The following is a 15,488-nucleotide window of genomic DNA, read 5'->3' as shown; positions in this document are numbered from 1 at the left end:
TGTAGCCAAGTGACCCTGAGGAGCCCAGAGGGCCCAATGAGCCCGTGGGGACGGCCTTGGCGCTGCAGGAGCCCAGCTCAGTCTCTGAAAGGCGTGAGCGCCATCTGATCCACAGACACCGAGTCCCTCCAGGGCGCCTGCAGCTGGAGGGGCCACGAAGGCAGGGGCCACGTCGCGGCCACCCAGCAGCCCCGCAGCCCAGGGCCATGCACACAGAGCTCTCAGGAGGCCGCGTGCTGTGCTGTGCGATGCTCAACGAGCCCCAGGGTCTCAGCTCGGAGAGACGGAAGGTGGGCCTCACGGCGGGTGTGAGACCCCAGGAAGAGGTGGGCCGCCGCCGCTGCCGGCCCCAAGGTGCAGCGGGAAGCCTACATCCGTGCAGCGGCCGCCAGCTGCCACTCACCGGTCCTCTTGCTTTCTAGGAAAACTCTCCCTGGAAGAGTTCATCCGAGGGGCCAAGAGCGACCCGTCCATAGTGCGCCTCCTGCAGTGCGACCCCAGCAGCGCCGGCCACTTCTGAGCCGGAAGCTCCACCAACTGTAGAGCTGCTTGTGTTCCCTTTGGAGTTTACTTTTTAACAACAAAAAAAATTTTTTTTTTGCCAAACAATATTGACGGTGATGCTGTTCCCCGTGTGGTTGGATGCACCTCCCTCCGTGCCGCCTGCAGCTTCTTTTGTCGTGGACGCTTCATGGGAATGTCTAGAGCCCCCCGCGCTTGTGGAGAGCATGAACAGTGCTGCCGTGCACAGACTTTGTGGTGTTCATTGTTCTGACGATTTTTCATCGTTATTATTATTACTTTCCCTTTGATTTGAAAGTCTGTGTTCTAAAACCGAAGACTGGGGGAGGCAAGAGAAGAGAAAACAATCCAGTCCAGTGATTCTATTGCAAGCTTGAGGGCCCTGCTTGGAAAACAAAATTCCCCACCTGGGTCTGGAGTAACACATGCCCTAGGGGTGATGGCACCAGATGCTAGATTTCCCAGGGACCAGGAATCCTCTGGGGCCAGGCTATTAAAGGGGCCTGGGGGATTCCCGCCTGGAGGCCCACCCCATCCTCTTCCCCAGCAGGCTTTAGTTTCTAAGCTGTGAACATTTCAAGGTAAATTCATAGAGGAGAGGAAAAAGATGGCTCAGCTATTTCTTCCCAGGTTTACACTAGTTGAGCTAAGATGAGTTTCTCTGGAAATTAAACACAAATGGTAATTTATATTTCAAAACCAGACCCATCTTGTTGCCTATTTAGTTTAAAAAAAAAAGATTTCTGTATATAAAATACTGGGTATTACAGACGAAATTAAGTGTTTTGCCTTGTTTAAATGAAATGCATGTTTAGTGAGCACTAATACAATCTTATTACAGGAGACTGTTTTTAGTAGCTTGTTGTGAAGTAAGCCAGCTATAATGAATGTCTATGTCTTATTTTAAAGTCATATCCATCTTTGCACAAATGCACCAATCAACAGGTATATTTTATATATTCCAGAAAAGTACAAAGTAACCATGACCAGGGCCCAACCTTAATGTTGAATGCTTTTCCAGTGGTAGTGCCTAGGCAATAGAAGTGGGGCAAGTTTGAGTGGGATGTGTCAACTGGAGCACCAGAAGGTTCATATTTATTAGAGATGTGGGTTTGCCCACCCAGCCCGGCAGCCCGTTGACAGTCCTGGATCAGAGGTGCGGTGCTTTTCTGAGCAGATAAGATTCTGTAGCTGTTCCCACCCCCACCCCAAATAGCATAACTTCTCGGGACTTCCCAGTGCTTTAATCCACATGTATGGTTAGGAAGCCATAGCTGGAATGTTGGCTTTTCCATGCCTCTAGCGGCCCTGAAAAGAGTCAGAGGTTGGGCATCATCCGATTCATCTTGAAGAAGGCACAGGCAAGTGTGTCTGTGATTTCCAAGGCCCGCCCTGGGGAATCCAAGAGCATCTTGCGTCGTCGTGTCCTCTGAATGCAAATTCCCATCTACAGAAGTGGCAGTACAAACTTGAGTTGCTGTTTGGTCCGATGACCTCACACATCCTACTTTGAATTGAAAGGTAAGCGTACAAGTTGCGGGTCACAGGTAAGTCACAGTTTCACAAGCAGTAGGCATGGGGAAGTCCAAACACTCAAGGATGTAAACGGGGAGATCCTGCCCCAAGAGAAGGCAGAGAGGTCTCCTTGGCTGTGGCCAAGCTACTTCCTGTAGACCAGGAACCACAGAAATATAAACTCATAACCATGAGGAAAATGATGCTGAGCCCATTCTAACCTCGAGATTCCTGAGTATTACTCGATTCCGTTTAAACTGATAGTAAAAATCTGAATTTGTATGGTTGACCAAAATGAACCAACTTGGCAGCGTGAAATTTTGAGACCTGGACTCAGTAAAATAATCTTCATCTTCCTCTGAGTGTCAGTTTTTTTTATAGTGGTTCTATACCGTGAGACTTGCTGAGTGCCTCCATTGGCCAAGTGGTAAAATCTGGTTTTGAAAACTAGGGAATTAACCTAAGACGTGGCGTGCACGGTGGCAAGGGGACCCGGCACCTCTATAGGTGATGTTCAGGAGTTGCCTCCCTCTTTCTCCCGCTCTTGATTGAAGACCTAATTCCTCCTTTAGTTCTCCTTAGATGGCGGAGTCAGTTAATGTTGGGGAAAGCCCGCCTGGGCTCTGTCCTCAGTCATGACATCTTACTGAGCCAGACGCACTCTGTTCCCTAGAACCTAGAGCTGGAGTGAGATGCAGGGGAGAGCGTCTCCAGCTGTTAAGAAAACAAAGCAGTCACATGGCACGCCCGGGATGGATGGAAAATAGTCCTCGTCCTTGCCTGCCACTGACCCTGTCTTTATTTTCTTGAGGGTTGTTTTCTCATTCTCCTCCTTCCCAGGAAGGCCTTTGTATGTCTGATCCAATGCACTCGTGTGTGGCCAAGGGACTCGGCAGCACCGAGAAGGCTGAATGCCTAAAAGCTTATGTCACTCCTGTGCTGGGCTGTTCATTGTCATTGCTGTGTTGAGGGACCTCTGGAAATGGAGTCTGTTCTGTCTGAAATCAGGCCAGCCTGTGATGTTCAAGGGACTGGAATAAAGTGGCTTACGACGTGAAGGATGATACAGAGTGGTCGACTGTTCATATCCTTGTTTAGGGTGGGGAAGGGATGTTGAAGGCACAGTCCCATCCTGTTGATATGCCCTGGGGGCACTTTCCACAAGTGAATTTAGTAATTTATGAATCCCTTCCTGTGGAGTGGGTCCTGTATCAGTTGACTTTTGTGTTACTCTAGCTTGGCATTCAGGAATGTTGCTGATTTAATATGATGGTCTGGGACATGAGGTTTCTGTGCCTAAACTGCTGCTCCAGCTGAATCTGTGCCCGAGTGAGGGCCCAGATGCTGTGCTCGCCACCTCCTGGGTGTGGTTTCTGCTCTACAGGCACAAGGAAGCAGGGTTTGTGAAAGCGGGGATGAGAGGGTCTGCTGGACCCAAAGCCCTGTCCGAAAGCATCCTTGGTCTACATGTGGGCTAACTTACTTCCCTCCGCTCATGGCCTTCACTTTCTTACCTCCTCTCCTTCCTCACAACTGGAGCTATAAATTCTAGTCTCAACATTAGGTGCACCGGAAGGAGAAACTGAGGCAACTTCCTCTTCAGTGGGAAATTAACATCCCCCTCTCCCCTCTCCGGGGCTCTCAGGCTGGAGAAGAGTCTATAGGAAAACTGACATGATACAGAGCCCATGGCCTCAAAGCCAGTTCAGATCAAGGTGCTTGTTGCTGCTGTCCTTGGCCTTGCCTCCAGCACAGAGGCCGTGAATGTAGGAAAAAGGGGCTGAATGTCAGCTATGGTAGGTGTCTCATGGGCCAACCAGACCTCATGTAGGAGCTGAGTTGGCCTGGAGGGGAGTCTTTGTGTACCCCACAGTTTCTCTCTATAGCCCAGCAGTGGCCCTGAGGCCCATGAGAACTGAGCATGAGTAATGCCATGTTACTCATGGCAGTGATGGTAAGGAGGTGGCTGGGACCCTCCAACCTGATCAGGAGCCTTCACTCGCACACCTGTTGGAGATGAACCTGTTAATTTCCAGCACATTTACAAGCCTGATGCTCCTATTTTCAGGGTACTGTCCCAACCCAGCTCTGGATCCCCTGACAGCCTAGTTCAGGCATTTGTTGGCGGGGGGCGCATAGGCCAAGTGAGGAAGAACCTGCCTCTTTTCTCAGTCAAGGCAGGGGGAGATCACGAGAGCTCCCTTTGGAAGAAATGGAGATGCTTCACGCAGGCCTCTCTTATCTTTGTCAGGAGTATGCTTTCACTTTCCTGAAATGTTCTGTTTTTTTTTTTTTAAGGTGGCTGAAGAAACGAAAGAAAATTGAGCCCTGTATTTTCCAAGGCAGTAGAGTATCAGTCAGATCCACCTAAAATAGAAAGACTGTTGCAGAGTGAAAAGATGTCCACACCAAGGGTCTAACCGATGGTATATTCATTTCAAATAGATTTCTCTACACTTGAATGATGACCACATGTCCAGGACTTCTATAGATAGGTCCTGGGCATTTGCTACCCTGGGTGTTAATGTACCATTGACCCTCAGAGATACAGGGGCTCAGACACTCGAGTTGGCAGCCTTCCTAAAGTGAGATTAGCATTTGGTGACCTCTCATCACATTGTGAAAGTCTAAGGGTAAGAGGGGATTGTATGCCTTAGGACTGGGGTGACTGCTGAGCCCTGGCTCTCCCAGAGTGAACCCCTATCCCGGTACTGATGATGCCAGGTTGTTATCACTGGGCACATCGCAGCCTCTGAGGATGGACTGCATCTAATGTGCCTCTTATTCCCCAGCACCGGGCACGATGCCCGGTCCATAGTAACTGAGCTGAGCTGGCATAGTGATGAAGGCAAGAGCTGGTACTGGACCCTGTGGCCCTGACAGCTTTACCTACCGGAGTCCCAGTACGGGGAGGTTGTGGGGCGGGGGGCGGTGGCACACATGGGGAGCAGAGTTCACAGCAGGACTGTGGCTGCCATGGGTCAAGGGAGGACTGCCTCAGGGCAGATGTGGAGACCAGTGCATGCCCGGCAGGACGTGCTCGGGCCTGTGGGGAATACATTCAGACCTCCCACTGAGACTGTGGAAGATGGATCGTGGCAAAGAGGCCTTTGGCCCATTTCTAATCCCAGGTTCTCTCCAGAAGCCTCCTCAACGAGCACTTCTCCTGACCTCCTCTTTGCTGCCCACTGGTCCAAGCACGGAGGCTGCTGAGGATGCCAAGGGGGTCAAAGTTGGTCAGAGAAAGCTTTCCCTAGGCGAATTTTTAGCCAAGATTTGAAAGCTGTGGACATGGACAGACAGACAGGTGGAAGAACATAGAAGTGCTCCTTGTTTGGAACAGAGAGGCTCTCGGGAGCTAATCGTGGAGGACGGCTGAAGGAGTGTGCATGGCCACTGAGGAAATGCCGAGAAGTACTGGGATTTGAATACAGCGTGAAGTAAGTCAGAAAGAGAAAAACAAATACCATATGCTAACACATACATATGGAATCTAAGAGAAAAAAAAAAAACGGTCATGAAGAACCTAGGGGTAAGATGGGAATAAAGACACAGACCTACTAGAGCACGGACTTGAGGACACGGAGAGAGGGAAGGGTAAGCTGTGACAAAGTGAGAGAGTGGCATGGACATATATACACGACTAAATGTAAAATAGATAGCTAGTGGGAAGCAGCTGCATAGCACAGGGAGATCAGCTCGGTGCTTTGTGACCACCTAGAAGCGGGGAGATGGGGAGGGTGGGAGGGAGGGAGACGCAAGAGGGAAGAGATATGGGAACATATGTATATGTATAACTGATTCACTTTGTTATAAAGCAGAAACTAACACACCATTGTAAAGCAATTATACTCCAATGAAGATGTTAAAAAAAAAAAAAATCCTTCAGCAGAAGCATCTGCTTGGCCATACAGGGCTTCTTCAGATGAGCCATGTGGCTGTGTGGTTGGAATTGTCCATGGAAAAGAGTCGAAGAAGGGGTCAGGGATTCTTACTTTCTCCCTCCCATCTTCAGTTTCCCAGTGATCAAAGTTGTTCCATGGGAATTAGCACACCACACTTAAAAAAAAAAAGAAAGAAAAGAAAAGAAATACTGGGATTTGAGATGACAGATACTAACGAGGCTGTGGGTTCCAGGGCAAGAGACTGTCATGATGAGGTTGGCGTTTCAGGAACGTGGTTTTAGTCTCTGTGGAGAGGTGGGTGAGGATGAACTAAGGGACGGGAAAGCTCTGGTGGTACATTTAAGTGGCGGTGAGGGAGCTGGGAGTGAGGAAGGCAAATGCAGATGGACAGAGCCTACTTCCTGCCCTGGGAACTGGAAGAATAGCCACGCTGGTGGCCTGTCATGCTCACACCAAAGGCCTCATGATGTCTTCAGCTGTCTTCTCATTTAACCTTGGGGTTGGGCACAACAAAGCAACCAGAAGAGGAAACGTCTGCTGTGTTGGAGCCCAGGACCTGAGTTGCCCAAAGGGAGCCTAGAACCTTCCCCGCTCACACAGAGGCTTCTTTCCAGTCAAGCAAAGAGCCCCAATACCAACCTCACCGAAAACACCAGACATTTCGAGTGTTAGGAATATTTATTTTTTTCTTCTTAAAAATGTACAAAAAATAAAATAACTGTATTTATAGTTTATAGATTCCCCCTCTCCCATTTACAAAACTATTAAGTTACATTTGCCTTTGTTTTTTTTTTTGTTTTTTTGTTTTTTAACACGAGAGCAAATTGTCCAACTAGCAGTCTTCCTTGCTTGTCTTTAAGAAAGGGCTGTTCATAGAATTTGGCACAAGCCCTCTGCTTCTGTTGCATTCGCGTAATTTTAAATAAGAAGGAAAATAAATGTTTGATTCAGTTCATGGTTCTTAAGTTTCTGGGCTGGGACGTGCCTTAGTCTTTTAGGATCCAATTCCAAGATGACACCAGACTGCATTTTTCTGTTGGACCCAATTTCTAAACACCCGTAAAGTAAGCAATTTGGGTAAGTATAAGAAAAACACTTGTTTCACATGTCCCTCGTCTTACATGAATTTTTTTTTTAAAGCTTATTTATTAAGGGACCAAAAAAAGAAGAGGAGGCAAGTTTTCCTATCTCTCTGGAGTGTTTTTCTTGGACAATTTTGCTCATCAAAGCTCTGCTCATATACATAGTGAAGGCCACATCGAAGCTAAGCCATGGGCACACCGAGAACGCAGAGGGGACATGGTAAGATGGGGACAGATCAAATGAGACGGGACACTCTGCACCACCCTTTGCTGGCACTGACCTCATATGCTTTGTTCTGGCAGTGGTCACCGCGATCATTGCCCAGGGACCTGGGACAAAGGCAAAAGCCTCTTTGATTCATCTTCTGCCTAGGGCAGGATCAGCCAACATTTTTTTCCACAGAGGCTGGAGAGAGAAGGCCAGGTAACCCGTGTCAGATTGCCAAAGAAAGATTTTCTCTTTTTCCTACTCTGGACTGCTGTGCCCCAGCCCAACAGTATTCGCCATTACGTCTGCCGATCACGTCTGAAACCAGCCCTCAGGCAAGGAGCATGGGAGGCGCATTGTACATCATGCACTCCCAACAATGAGCCCCATTAGTACCCAGGAGGGTCCCCAAGATGCCAGTCCAGAGCATGGCAGTCACAACAGAGTGGAGGAGGAGGCAACAGACTGGAGGAGAGGTGAATCCAGCATGTAATCTTTGGCACCACGGAGAGAAGTGATGTGTCCAGAAGACACGGAAAGGTGCCTGCTCACCACACCCAGAGATCTTCCTAGGCTCCGCACCTGCCCGCCATTCGACTCAAATCCTCTGCAGCCTCCAGGACAAACAGCTGGACTGGAAGCGGCCCTTCCATCAGGCTCTGGGCCTCAGGGGCAATGGGGTGGGAGGGCAGGGAGCCCTTGAAGAGAAAGCCCCCAGGTAAGACATCAAAGTGCTTTACAAACAAATGGGTCCTTACAGAGAACCTGTCCTAGACCTGGGACCTTGGGTGGAGGGTGTGCTCTCTAGTAGAAAGCTAGTGCTTCAACCCACAAAGGTGAACACAGACCCCTAGACCATGTTCCTGTTCCCTCAAAGAGAACTGTGGCCTGGACGGTCCATGACATCGTGATCGTTTGGGGAAGCGTTTCTTTTCCTCTTCATCTGCCAGGGCACCCAGCAGGAGGGCAAACCACCTCTCTCCGTCTTCCCCTGGACGCTGCTTTCCGAAGAGCCAGGGCTCTTGGGGCGTCCTCGCTGGCTCCCTCCACACCCAGCAGCTGGGAGCAGAGGTGGCGGAGCCCGGCCTCTCCTGTGCTGGCTGAGCCCCGGGAGGCCGCCATGGCCTGGAGACCCAGAGCTGAACTGTCGGCCTCGCTCTCAGGACCGCAGTTGGGCTTTAAGGGGGCCACTTGTGATGAAGGACGTGCTTGTAAACTGCGAGGCACTCACAGTGGCCAGGATCCTCACGATAGCCAAGGAGTTCTGCAGCGGGCCCAAGAGACGGGGCCTGGTGGCAACTCCCCTGCGGTCTCTCCAGAAAGTTCAGGCGGTGCCGACACCAAAGCGGGAGGAGCTGGGGCCTCAATCTGACCTTTGCCACAAGACAGCTCAGAGGGAGGGTCAGGCAAAGCGCATCGCTGTGAGATAAACTCAGTGGCCTCCGGGGCGGGCAGTGCCCGTGGAGAGGGAACAGGGCGCCCTCTGCGGACAGGGACCGAGGCCCCGCGCGTGCCCACGGGAGTAGCTGTCTCGGCGCCCACTGCAGTCACCCGACACCCCGAAGGCCACTTCCGTCGCCCAGCGCGTCTCCTGAATGGCACAGAGGCAGAAGCCTCTTGGAGAAAGCAGGGTCTCCAGGTATGTGCCTCCCCCGGCCAGTGGCAGTAAACATGCCCACATAGCACAGGTAGAATATATTATTGCCATATTATAAACACTATGTACACGGGTAGCCAGGCACACCTTCTAGGTTACTTACTAATTACACAGTGGCTGAATGTCTTCCTGTACACGGCCTGCTGGCCACTCGCCGGGAACCCCTGGGGGTATCGGTGAGATGACCGTCCCCGACAGCCTGAAGATTTCTAACCAGGAAGGGGCCTCCACCTCTCGCCCAACCTCTGATGAAGGCAACAGCTCGTTCTGTCCGTCCACTCAGGAGACGTGAGGCGGTGAGACGGCAGGGGCGAGCATCCTCAGGCCCTTCGGGATGAATGGATTGAAGGGGAGGGCTCTGGACGGTGGCACCTGGAGCCAGCAGTGACCTGCAGAGCCCTGGCGGGCCTGGGCCCTGGGCTTCCGGAGAAAGGTGGACAATAAATAAGGATCCAACAGGCGCAAGGCCCTTTCCCGAGGGGCTTGGGCTGCGGCTCCATGGCAGGAGCCGGCAGGCGGACCAAACACGGGGCTTGGGGCCTCGGCCCGCTCCCCAGCGCGGTCGTGTAACAGCAGTCGTGAGATGGGCTAGGTGGGTCTGCAGGGCCCGGGCTTCCGGCTGCCCTGGGGAGAAAGGCCCTGAGGGCTGCTGCCCGGAGCGGGGCTCAGATCTCCGTGAGCGTGATCTTGAAGCCTTCCACCGTGCTCTCCATGTTGAGAATGAAGGTGTCCTCATTCGAGTAGTGTTCGATGATGTTGTCATCCATGTTCACCAGGATGCTGCCGGGGATGGGGGGACAGAGAGGCCGTGACCAAGGCGCTCGTGCAAGGGCAGGCTCCAGGCTGGGGGCTCCCTCAGCCATGCTGTTGCAAGGGAGGCCAGGAAGGGGGGCGGGGGCTGGAGGGGAGAGGAGACAGGCAGGGAGAGAGGCTCCCACTCTGCAGCGGCCCCCAAACTGGCCCCCAGAAGCCACTTGGAGGAAAGCAAACCCTCGATTTCTCAGAACTAACTACTTATGAAACAGGATTTCAGAGCTCATTCAACCCAAACCTTTTGCTTTCTAGATTGGTAAAGTACTGCCGAGAAGTTAACAGAGCCTGAAATCACAAAGTTAGCTATTGACAGGGCCAGGTCCCCGAACTATTTTCATTAAACCATATTGCCTCTTGAAAATGCATTTTAAAAAAGTACTCCACACTTAGGAGAAGAGGAAAATAAACAAGAGCTGCAGGTACCCTTCCTCAAGCATGTAGTGTGTTCCAGTGTTTTGGAGACCTTGTGTTCAGTCCTCAGGGCAACCTTGAAGGCAGGTGCGGTCATCACCACGTGGCAAATGAGAAACCTGAGTTCAGCAAGGTGAGATCGTGTCCCCAAGTTCACACAGCTGGTTCACGGCCGAGCTAGGTTTTGAAACTGGCTTTGCCTCACTCTGAAGTTCATACTTTTACCACATGTGACCTACTCCTTGGTTAACCGTCTGTGTTGGGTTTGGTTTTAAGAAAACCAACAACTTCCAGGGCCTGTCTGTGATTTGGAAGTCCTTGAACCAATCCCCTTCTCTGAAGTCAGATTTTGGTCTCATTTTACAGCTATGTGTCATCAGGCAAGTTGTTTAGCCTTTCCACAAAAATAAGAATAACAACCCTGCTTTAGACAGTTGTTGTTAGGATTAAAGTATTTAGCCCAGGGCCTGAGACAGGGCTCAGTGGAAGTGAAATGTTACCATCGGCATGTGCATCGACACTGAGGGTTTCTGCTCAACGTGAGACCTTGAGACACCGCTCAAATCTCACCAGCGAAGGAATACACTCAGCCTCTTGCACTGACTTTGGAAAGAACTGTAACATGCATTTTAGTGAGCTTTTCAACCAGGGCTCAAGTGGAAAGGGTTTCCTGCTTGGCTCCAAATTAACCGAGAGACCACATCACTCAAAAAGCCTGGGTATCCCAGATAATCAATTTCCTTTATGAAAGAGGCCCAGAGAAGAGTTTAGAGACCTATTTCTGCTTTTTGTAAGAAAATAGCTCCAGAAGCTGACTCTAATGGAGACCCTCTCCTGGCACTAAATCCAGCTCCGTGGCAACTAAACTTGGAGCCTCATACACAGGAGGCCCTGGGAGGGCTGGAGACAGCAGATGTGCGAGCTAAACATAAACACTAGGGCTTTGGGGCCACGGACCTGGGTTAAATCTGCGCCTCACCTACTGAACATGAGACTTTGGGCAAGTTGCTTAGCCTCCATCAGCAATAAATTATGGATAAGAATCTACCTCACTGAGTGGTGAGGAATAATAGAACAATACACATAAAGCACTTAGCAGGGGACCCAGAACCTACTGAGCACCAGATAAATGAGAGCTGTTGTTCTTAACAGTGAGAACAAGCAGGTCCAGTAATCATTTCGATCATTATGTTAGTCATGACCTCAGAAGGATCCTCTATGCCCTGAATCCTTTGTATTCCTACTGTGCTGCCCTGAAACCAGCCCCAAGAGCAGCACTTGATTCCCTATAAACTCTGCTCTCTGCAGAAGGGCGACCTTGCCACTGTCCCCAGGGCCACTCTCACCACTTCCAGACCCCTCTCTTCTACCCACTAATCCTGTCATTGGAGGGTGGCATCTCAGCTGTCATGACAATGCACTCTCACCCCCCCCTCCCGCTCTCTCTCATTAAAGGTCTTTAAAATGCGTGGCCCGTGTAAGCTGCTCAGCACGCCTTTGGAAGGACGACAAATTTTTATAAAAGGCAGACAACAGAACTAACGAAAGACGGGCACCATCTTGTTTTTTTTTAAGGCACTGTATAGACATATCTGATTGGGAAATCAATTTAAGTTCCGTTTCTTTCTCACCCTTTTTTGCTTTTCTTGTAAAGCTTTGTTATCTTTTCCACGGGCAGCCCGTATTTCTCAGATATCTGCAACCAATAACAAAAAGGCAGGTGAGTGTGGAAGGGGAGCCAAGTAGAGACGAGAGAAAATTCCAACTTCACTGTCCTGGAAATGTTTCTGGGTGCCAGTGGCCTTCACTCATGAGTCAGGCTCTCAAAAAGGCTCACTTGCAAGGCTTTCCCTTTGGACAAACCATAAATCAGTCAACAAAAAATTCACCCACAGGAGAATTTAATCAATGATAAAGGTGTCATTTCAGGCCAGTCAGAAAAAGATGGACTCTAATCATGATGTTGGATTAAATAGGTAGCCATATAGGAAAAAATTAACAAGTTAAGTCAGATCCCTTCTCCACGACTTCCATCAAAATAAATATCACCAAAGATTTACAGGGAAAAGGTGAAACCATGCAAGAAGAAACCATGAATCAATTCTTTGTATACATATCATCTTTAAGTAAGGAAGATGCCAAGCAAGCTATGAAACCTGCAGAAAAAAGGCCAAAATGTTGATAAAGCAGCATAAAATGAAAAATACCAGTATAGGCAAAACCACCCAAAAAGCTGAGGACAAACAATACACTGGGAAACATTTTTGCAACACAAATGACAGACATGGAACTAACTTTCTTAAGTTAGAAAGAACACCTCCAAATTTAAAAAAAAGGACTAACATGCTCCCTTTGGCAGCGCATATACTAAAATTGGAACGCTACAGAGAAGATGAGCATGGACCCTGCACATGGATAACGTGCAAGTTCGTGAATCAGTCCATATTCTTTAATACAAATGAATGTATTTACAAAACAGAAACAGACTCAAGCAGACATAGAAAAACAAACTTACGGTTACCAAAGGGGAAAGGGGGGACGGAGGGATAAATTAGTAGGAGTCTGGGATCAACAGATACACACTACTGTATATAAAATAGATAATCAATAGGCCCTACTGTATAGCACAGGGAACTATATTCAATACCTTATAATAACCTATAATGCAAGATAATCTGAAAAATATATATGTATAACTGAATCACTTTGCTGTACACCTGACACTAACATAATATTGTAAATCAACCATGCTTCAATTAAAAGAAAGAAAAAGACTAACAATTCAATGGGAAAAGGAAGACAACAACATAAAGAAGTAATTCACAGAAAAAATCCAATAGGACAATAAGCAAATAAGAAAGTGCACCGCCTCACTACTAATTTAAAAATTCAAATTAAAACAACAGCAGGATACTACCTTTAATCTATGAGATTAACAAAAACTGAAAAATTGATAATACAGTGCCAGCCAAAGAATAAGAAACAGCAACTCTCATAACCCATAGATAGGAGAGCAACAAGCTCAATCTTTCTGGAGGGAAATTTGATAGAAGCTATTGAAATTTAAAAGGCATATATCTTTTGACCCATATAGTCCACATCTAGTAATTTGGTGTACAGAAATACACTCAGATGTATGCAAAGCTCTTCAAAGCATCACTGTTCATAACACAGATAACTGTATACAACAAACATTCATTAAGCACATTTTGATATTTGCACAGTTGAAAACCACGCCGTCATGCAATCATTAAAAGAAATGCAGGATGCCTATATGAAAAAAATGTCCTTAACATACTAAGTGAAAAAACACAAATTGCAAAACGCTGTATATAGTGTGATCCCACTTGTATTTTTAAAAAAGTATATATGTAAGTAAATAGAAAATATCTGAAAGACCCACCAATCTATTAACAGTGGCTACCCTGGAAGAATGGACAGAAACAAGGAGATTCTTTTTCTTTTCACATTGTACAATTCTGTACTATTTATTTTTACAGTGACCATGATTCAGTTTTATAAATATAAAACTATAAATATAAAGTGATATAATAATAGTTTAGAGATGGATTCTGGAGACGCCTACCCAAAATGCTTTTCCTCTCCCAAATCCAAGCCACCCACCTCTCGTGAGCCCAGTGGCTGGCAGGGCTTACAAACAGCGCAGGTGAGGTTTGGGACTTGGACTACTGGGCAGTCAAGCAGGGGCTAGGAAAAGAAGCCAAAGAGCCCTGGGACAAAGGTGGGATAGCTTTGACTCCTGGGAAGAGCTTATTCTCCAGAGAATCGGATTCCCACCCATCCATCCCTTACACTGCCCAGGAAGAACTCCCACACCCTCCCCCAAGCCCCAAAGGAGCAGAACAGGTGGGCCGAGGGCTGAGACAGCAAAGGTAGACTGGGAAACAAATGGCCTGCCTGTCGCACATCACTGCTCCGTCACTGATGGAACTGCCTCACAGCCATACTGGAGCCCAAATGAGCCCAACACATAAAATAACACGGCCTGTGGGCAGCAAAGAAAGTGGGACAGAACTTATGTGGACGGCATCCGTGTGAACAGAACATAAAAGAGCACTTAAGAAGACTGCTGTACAGCACACAAGTGTAAATTCTGATCTAAATATATGATTATTGAACTAAAAAATCTGTAAAGGTCAATAAATGAATTGAAGGCCAGGTGGTCGATCCAGCAAACCAATCGCGTTAGGAAAGATCGATTAGAAAAACCATTTCAAGTGCAGAGCAAAGACACATAGCATAGATGGAAATCATGAAGGGAAAAAAGAGGTTTGAAGAATAGAGACAGCCATACCTGATGTGACTATCCAAAGTCCCAGACAGAAAAAGGAGCAAATGGAGAAGAGGAAACAATTAAACAAATAATAGAGGAAAGACCCATGTTTTTAGATAGGAGGGGTATCCTGAATCCCTGGAAGGATCAATGAGAAAAGACCCATGCATCTGGCCATTCTGAAAAGTGCCAGATCTCCAAGGGTAATGAAAATAAAACATCCTGGAACCTCCCAGACAGAAAGTACAAGTTACCAAAAAAAGAAAAGAATGAACCTGGCTTCAGTCTTCTCATCTGCAGCACTAGAAACCAAACTGGAATAACCCCTACAGACTACTGAAAGAAGGGACTTTACCCCAAGAATTCTGTACAACAAGCTCTCCCTCACAGGTTAAAGAATGGCATGTAAGAAATGCATTTCACCCAAATATCCCATTTGAGGAAAATACTCACAAAAGAACTCTAGCTAAACTGAATATGCATCAGAACAAAGACTTCAGCAAAGCAAAGGGGGAAGAAAACAAGCAATCCAGTGTTGTACCATAAATATATATATACGTATACACACACACAAACACACACATGAAGACTATATATACTCTCTATATAACTATAGATCTATAGTTATATATCCATACATAATGTATATACATAGATATATATGGTCCATATATAGATATAGAGTTGTAGGTATGTATAACTACCTGTATATAGTTAAATGGACTGGGAATGTGAAATAAGTGTTAAATAAGGATTCTTGAAGTAAAAAGAACATAATGGAAGGAAAAATCTAATTGTGTCCTAGAGAGAAAGTACTAAACAACAGCAACAACAAGAAGCCTGGAGTGTGTGGGAACAGCGTGGGGTAAACATTTCAGCGGACTCATCCTAGTGAGCGGAGGAGGGGAAGAGAGGGGAAAAATGAAGGCTCTAAAGGTCTTTTCTCACCCGGGGGTGGTGGGAGCTAGAGAGTAGTAGTGTGGAAGACAGCTGGAAATTTATCTTCAAATCACAGAGCAATAAGGAGAAGAGACTGAAACAACTGAGGGAAAGTAAAGAATAACTTTCAAGAAAAGATGAA

The 15,488-nt window shown here is 47.7% G+C and overlaps 2 protein-coding genes across 4 annotated transcripts in view; one reads left to right on the top strand and one right to left on the bottom strand.

The window, feature by feature from the left end:
* NCALD (neurocalcin delta) overlaps positions 1 to 3,101 on the top strand; it is a 298,403-nt gene extending 295,302 nt beyond the window's left edge. For all 3 annotated transcript variants that reach the window (XM_081259035.1, XM_081259036.1, XM_081259037.1), the window contains one exon: positions 423 to 3,101. In XM_081259035.1, coding sequence (XP_081115161.1) covers positions 423 to 520 — 98 coding nt within the window. In that variant the 3' untranslated portion in view covers positions 521 to 3,101. The remainder of the gene's footprint in view (positions 1 to 422) is intronic.
* Positions 3,102 to 8,962: 5,861 nt separating this feature from the next.
* Positions 8,963 to 15,488, bottom strand: part of GRHL2 (grainyhead like transcription factor 2) — a 164,688-nt gene continuing 158,162 nt past the window's right edge. The window contains exons 15-16 of the mRNA XM_081259033.1: positions 11,745 to 11,809; positions 8,963 to 9,669 (exon numbers count right to left, since the gene is read on the bottom strand). Coding sequence (XP_081115159.1) covers positions 9,555 to 9,669; positions 11,745 to 11,809 — 180 coding nt within the window. The 3' untranslated portion in view covers positions 8,963 to 9,554. The remainder of the gene's footprint in view (positions 9,670 to 11,744; positions 11,810 to 15,488) is intronic.

This window comes from Mesoplodon bidens, assembly GCF_964165515.1.
Source record: "Mesoplodon bidens genome assembly, chromosome: 16".
NCBI lineage: Eukaryota > Metazoa > Chordata > Mammalia > Artiodactyla > Ziphiidae > Mesoplodon > Mesoplodon bidens.
Note: the sequence above shows the minus strand (reverse complement) of the source record. Positions and strands in the feature narration are given on the sequence as shown.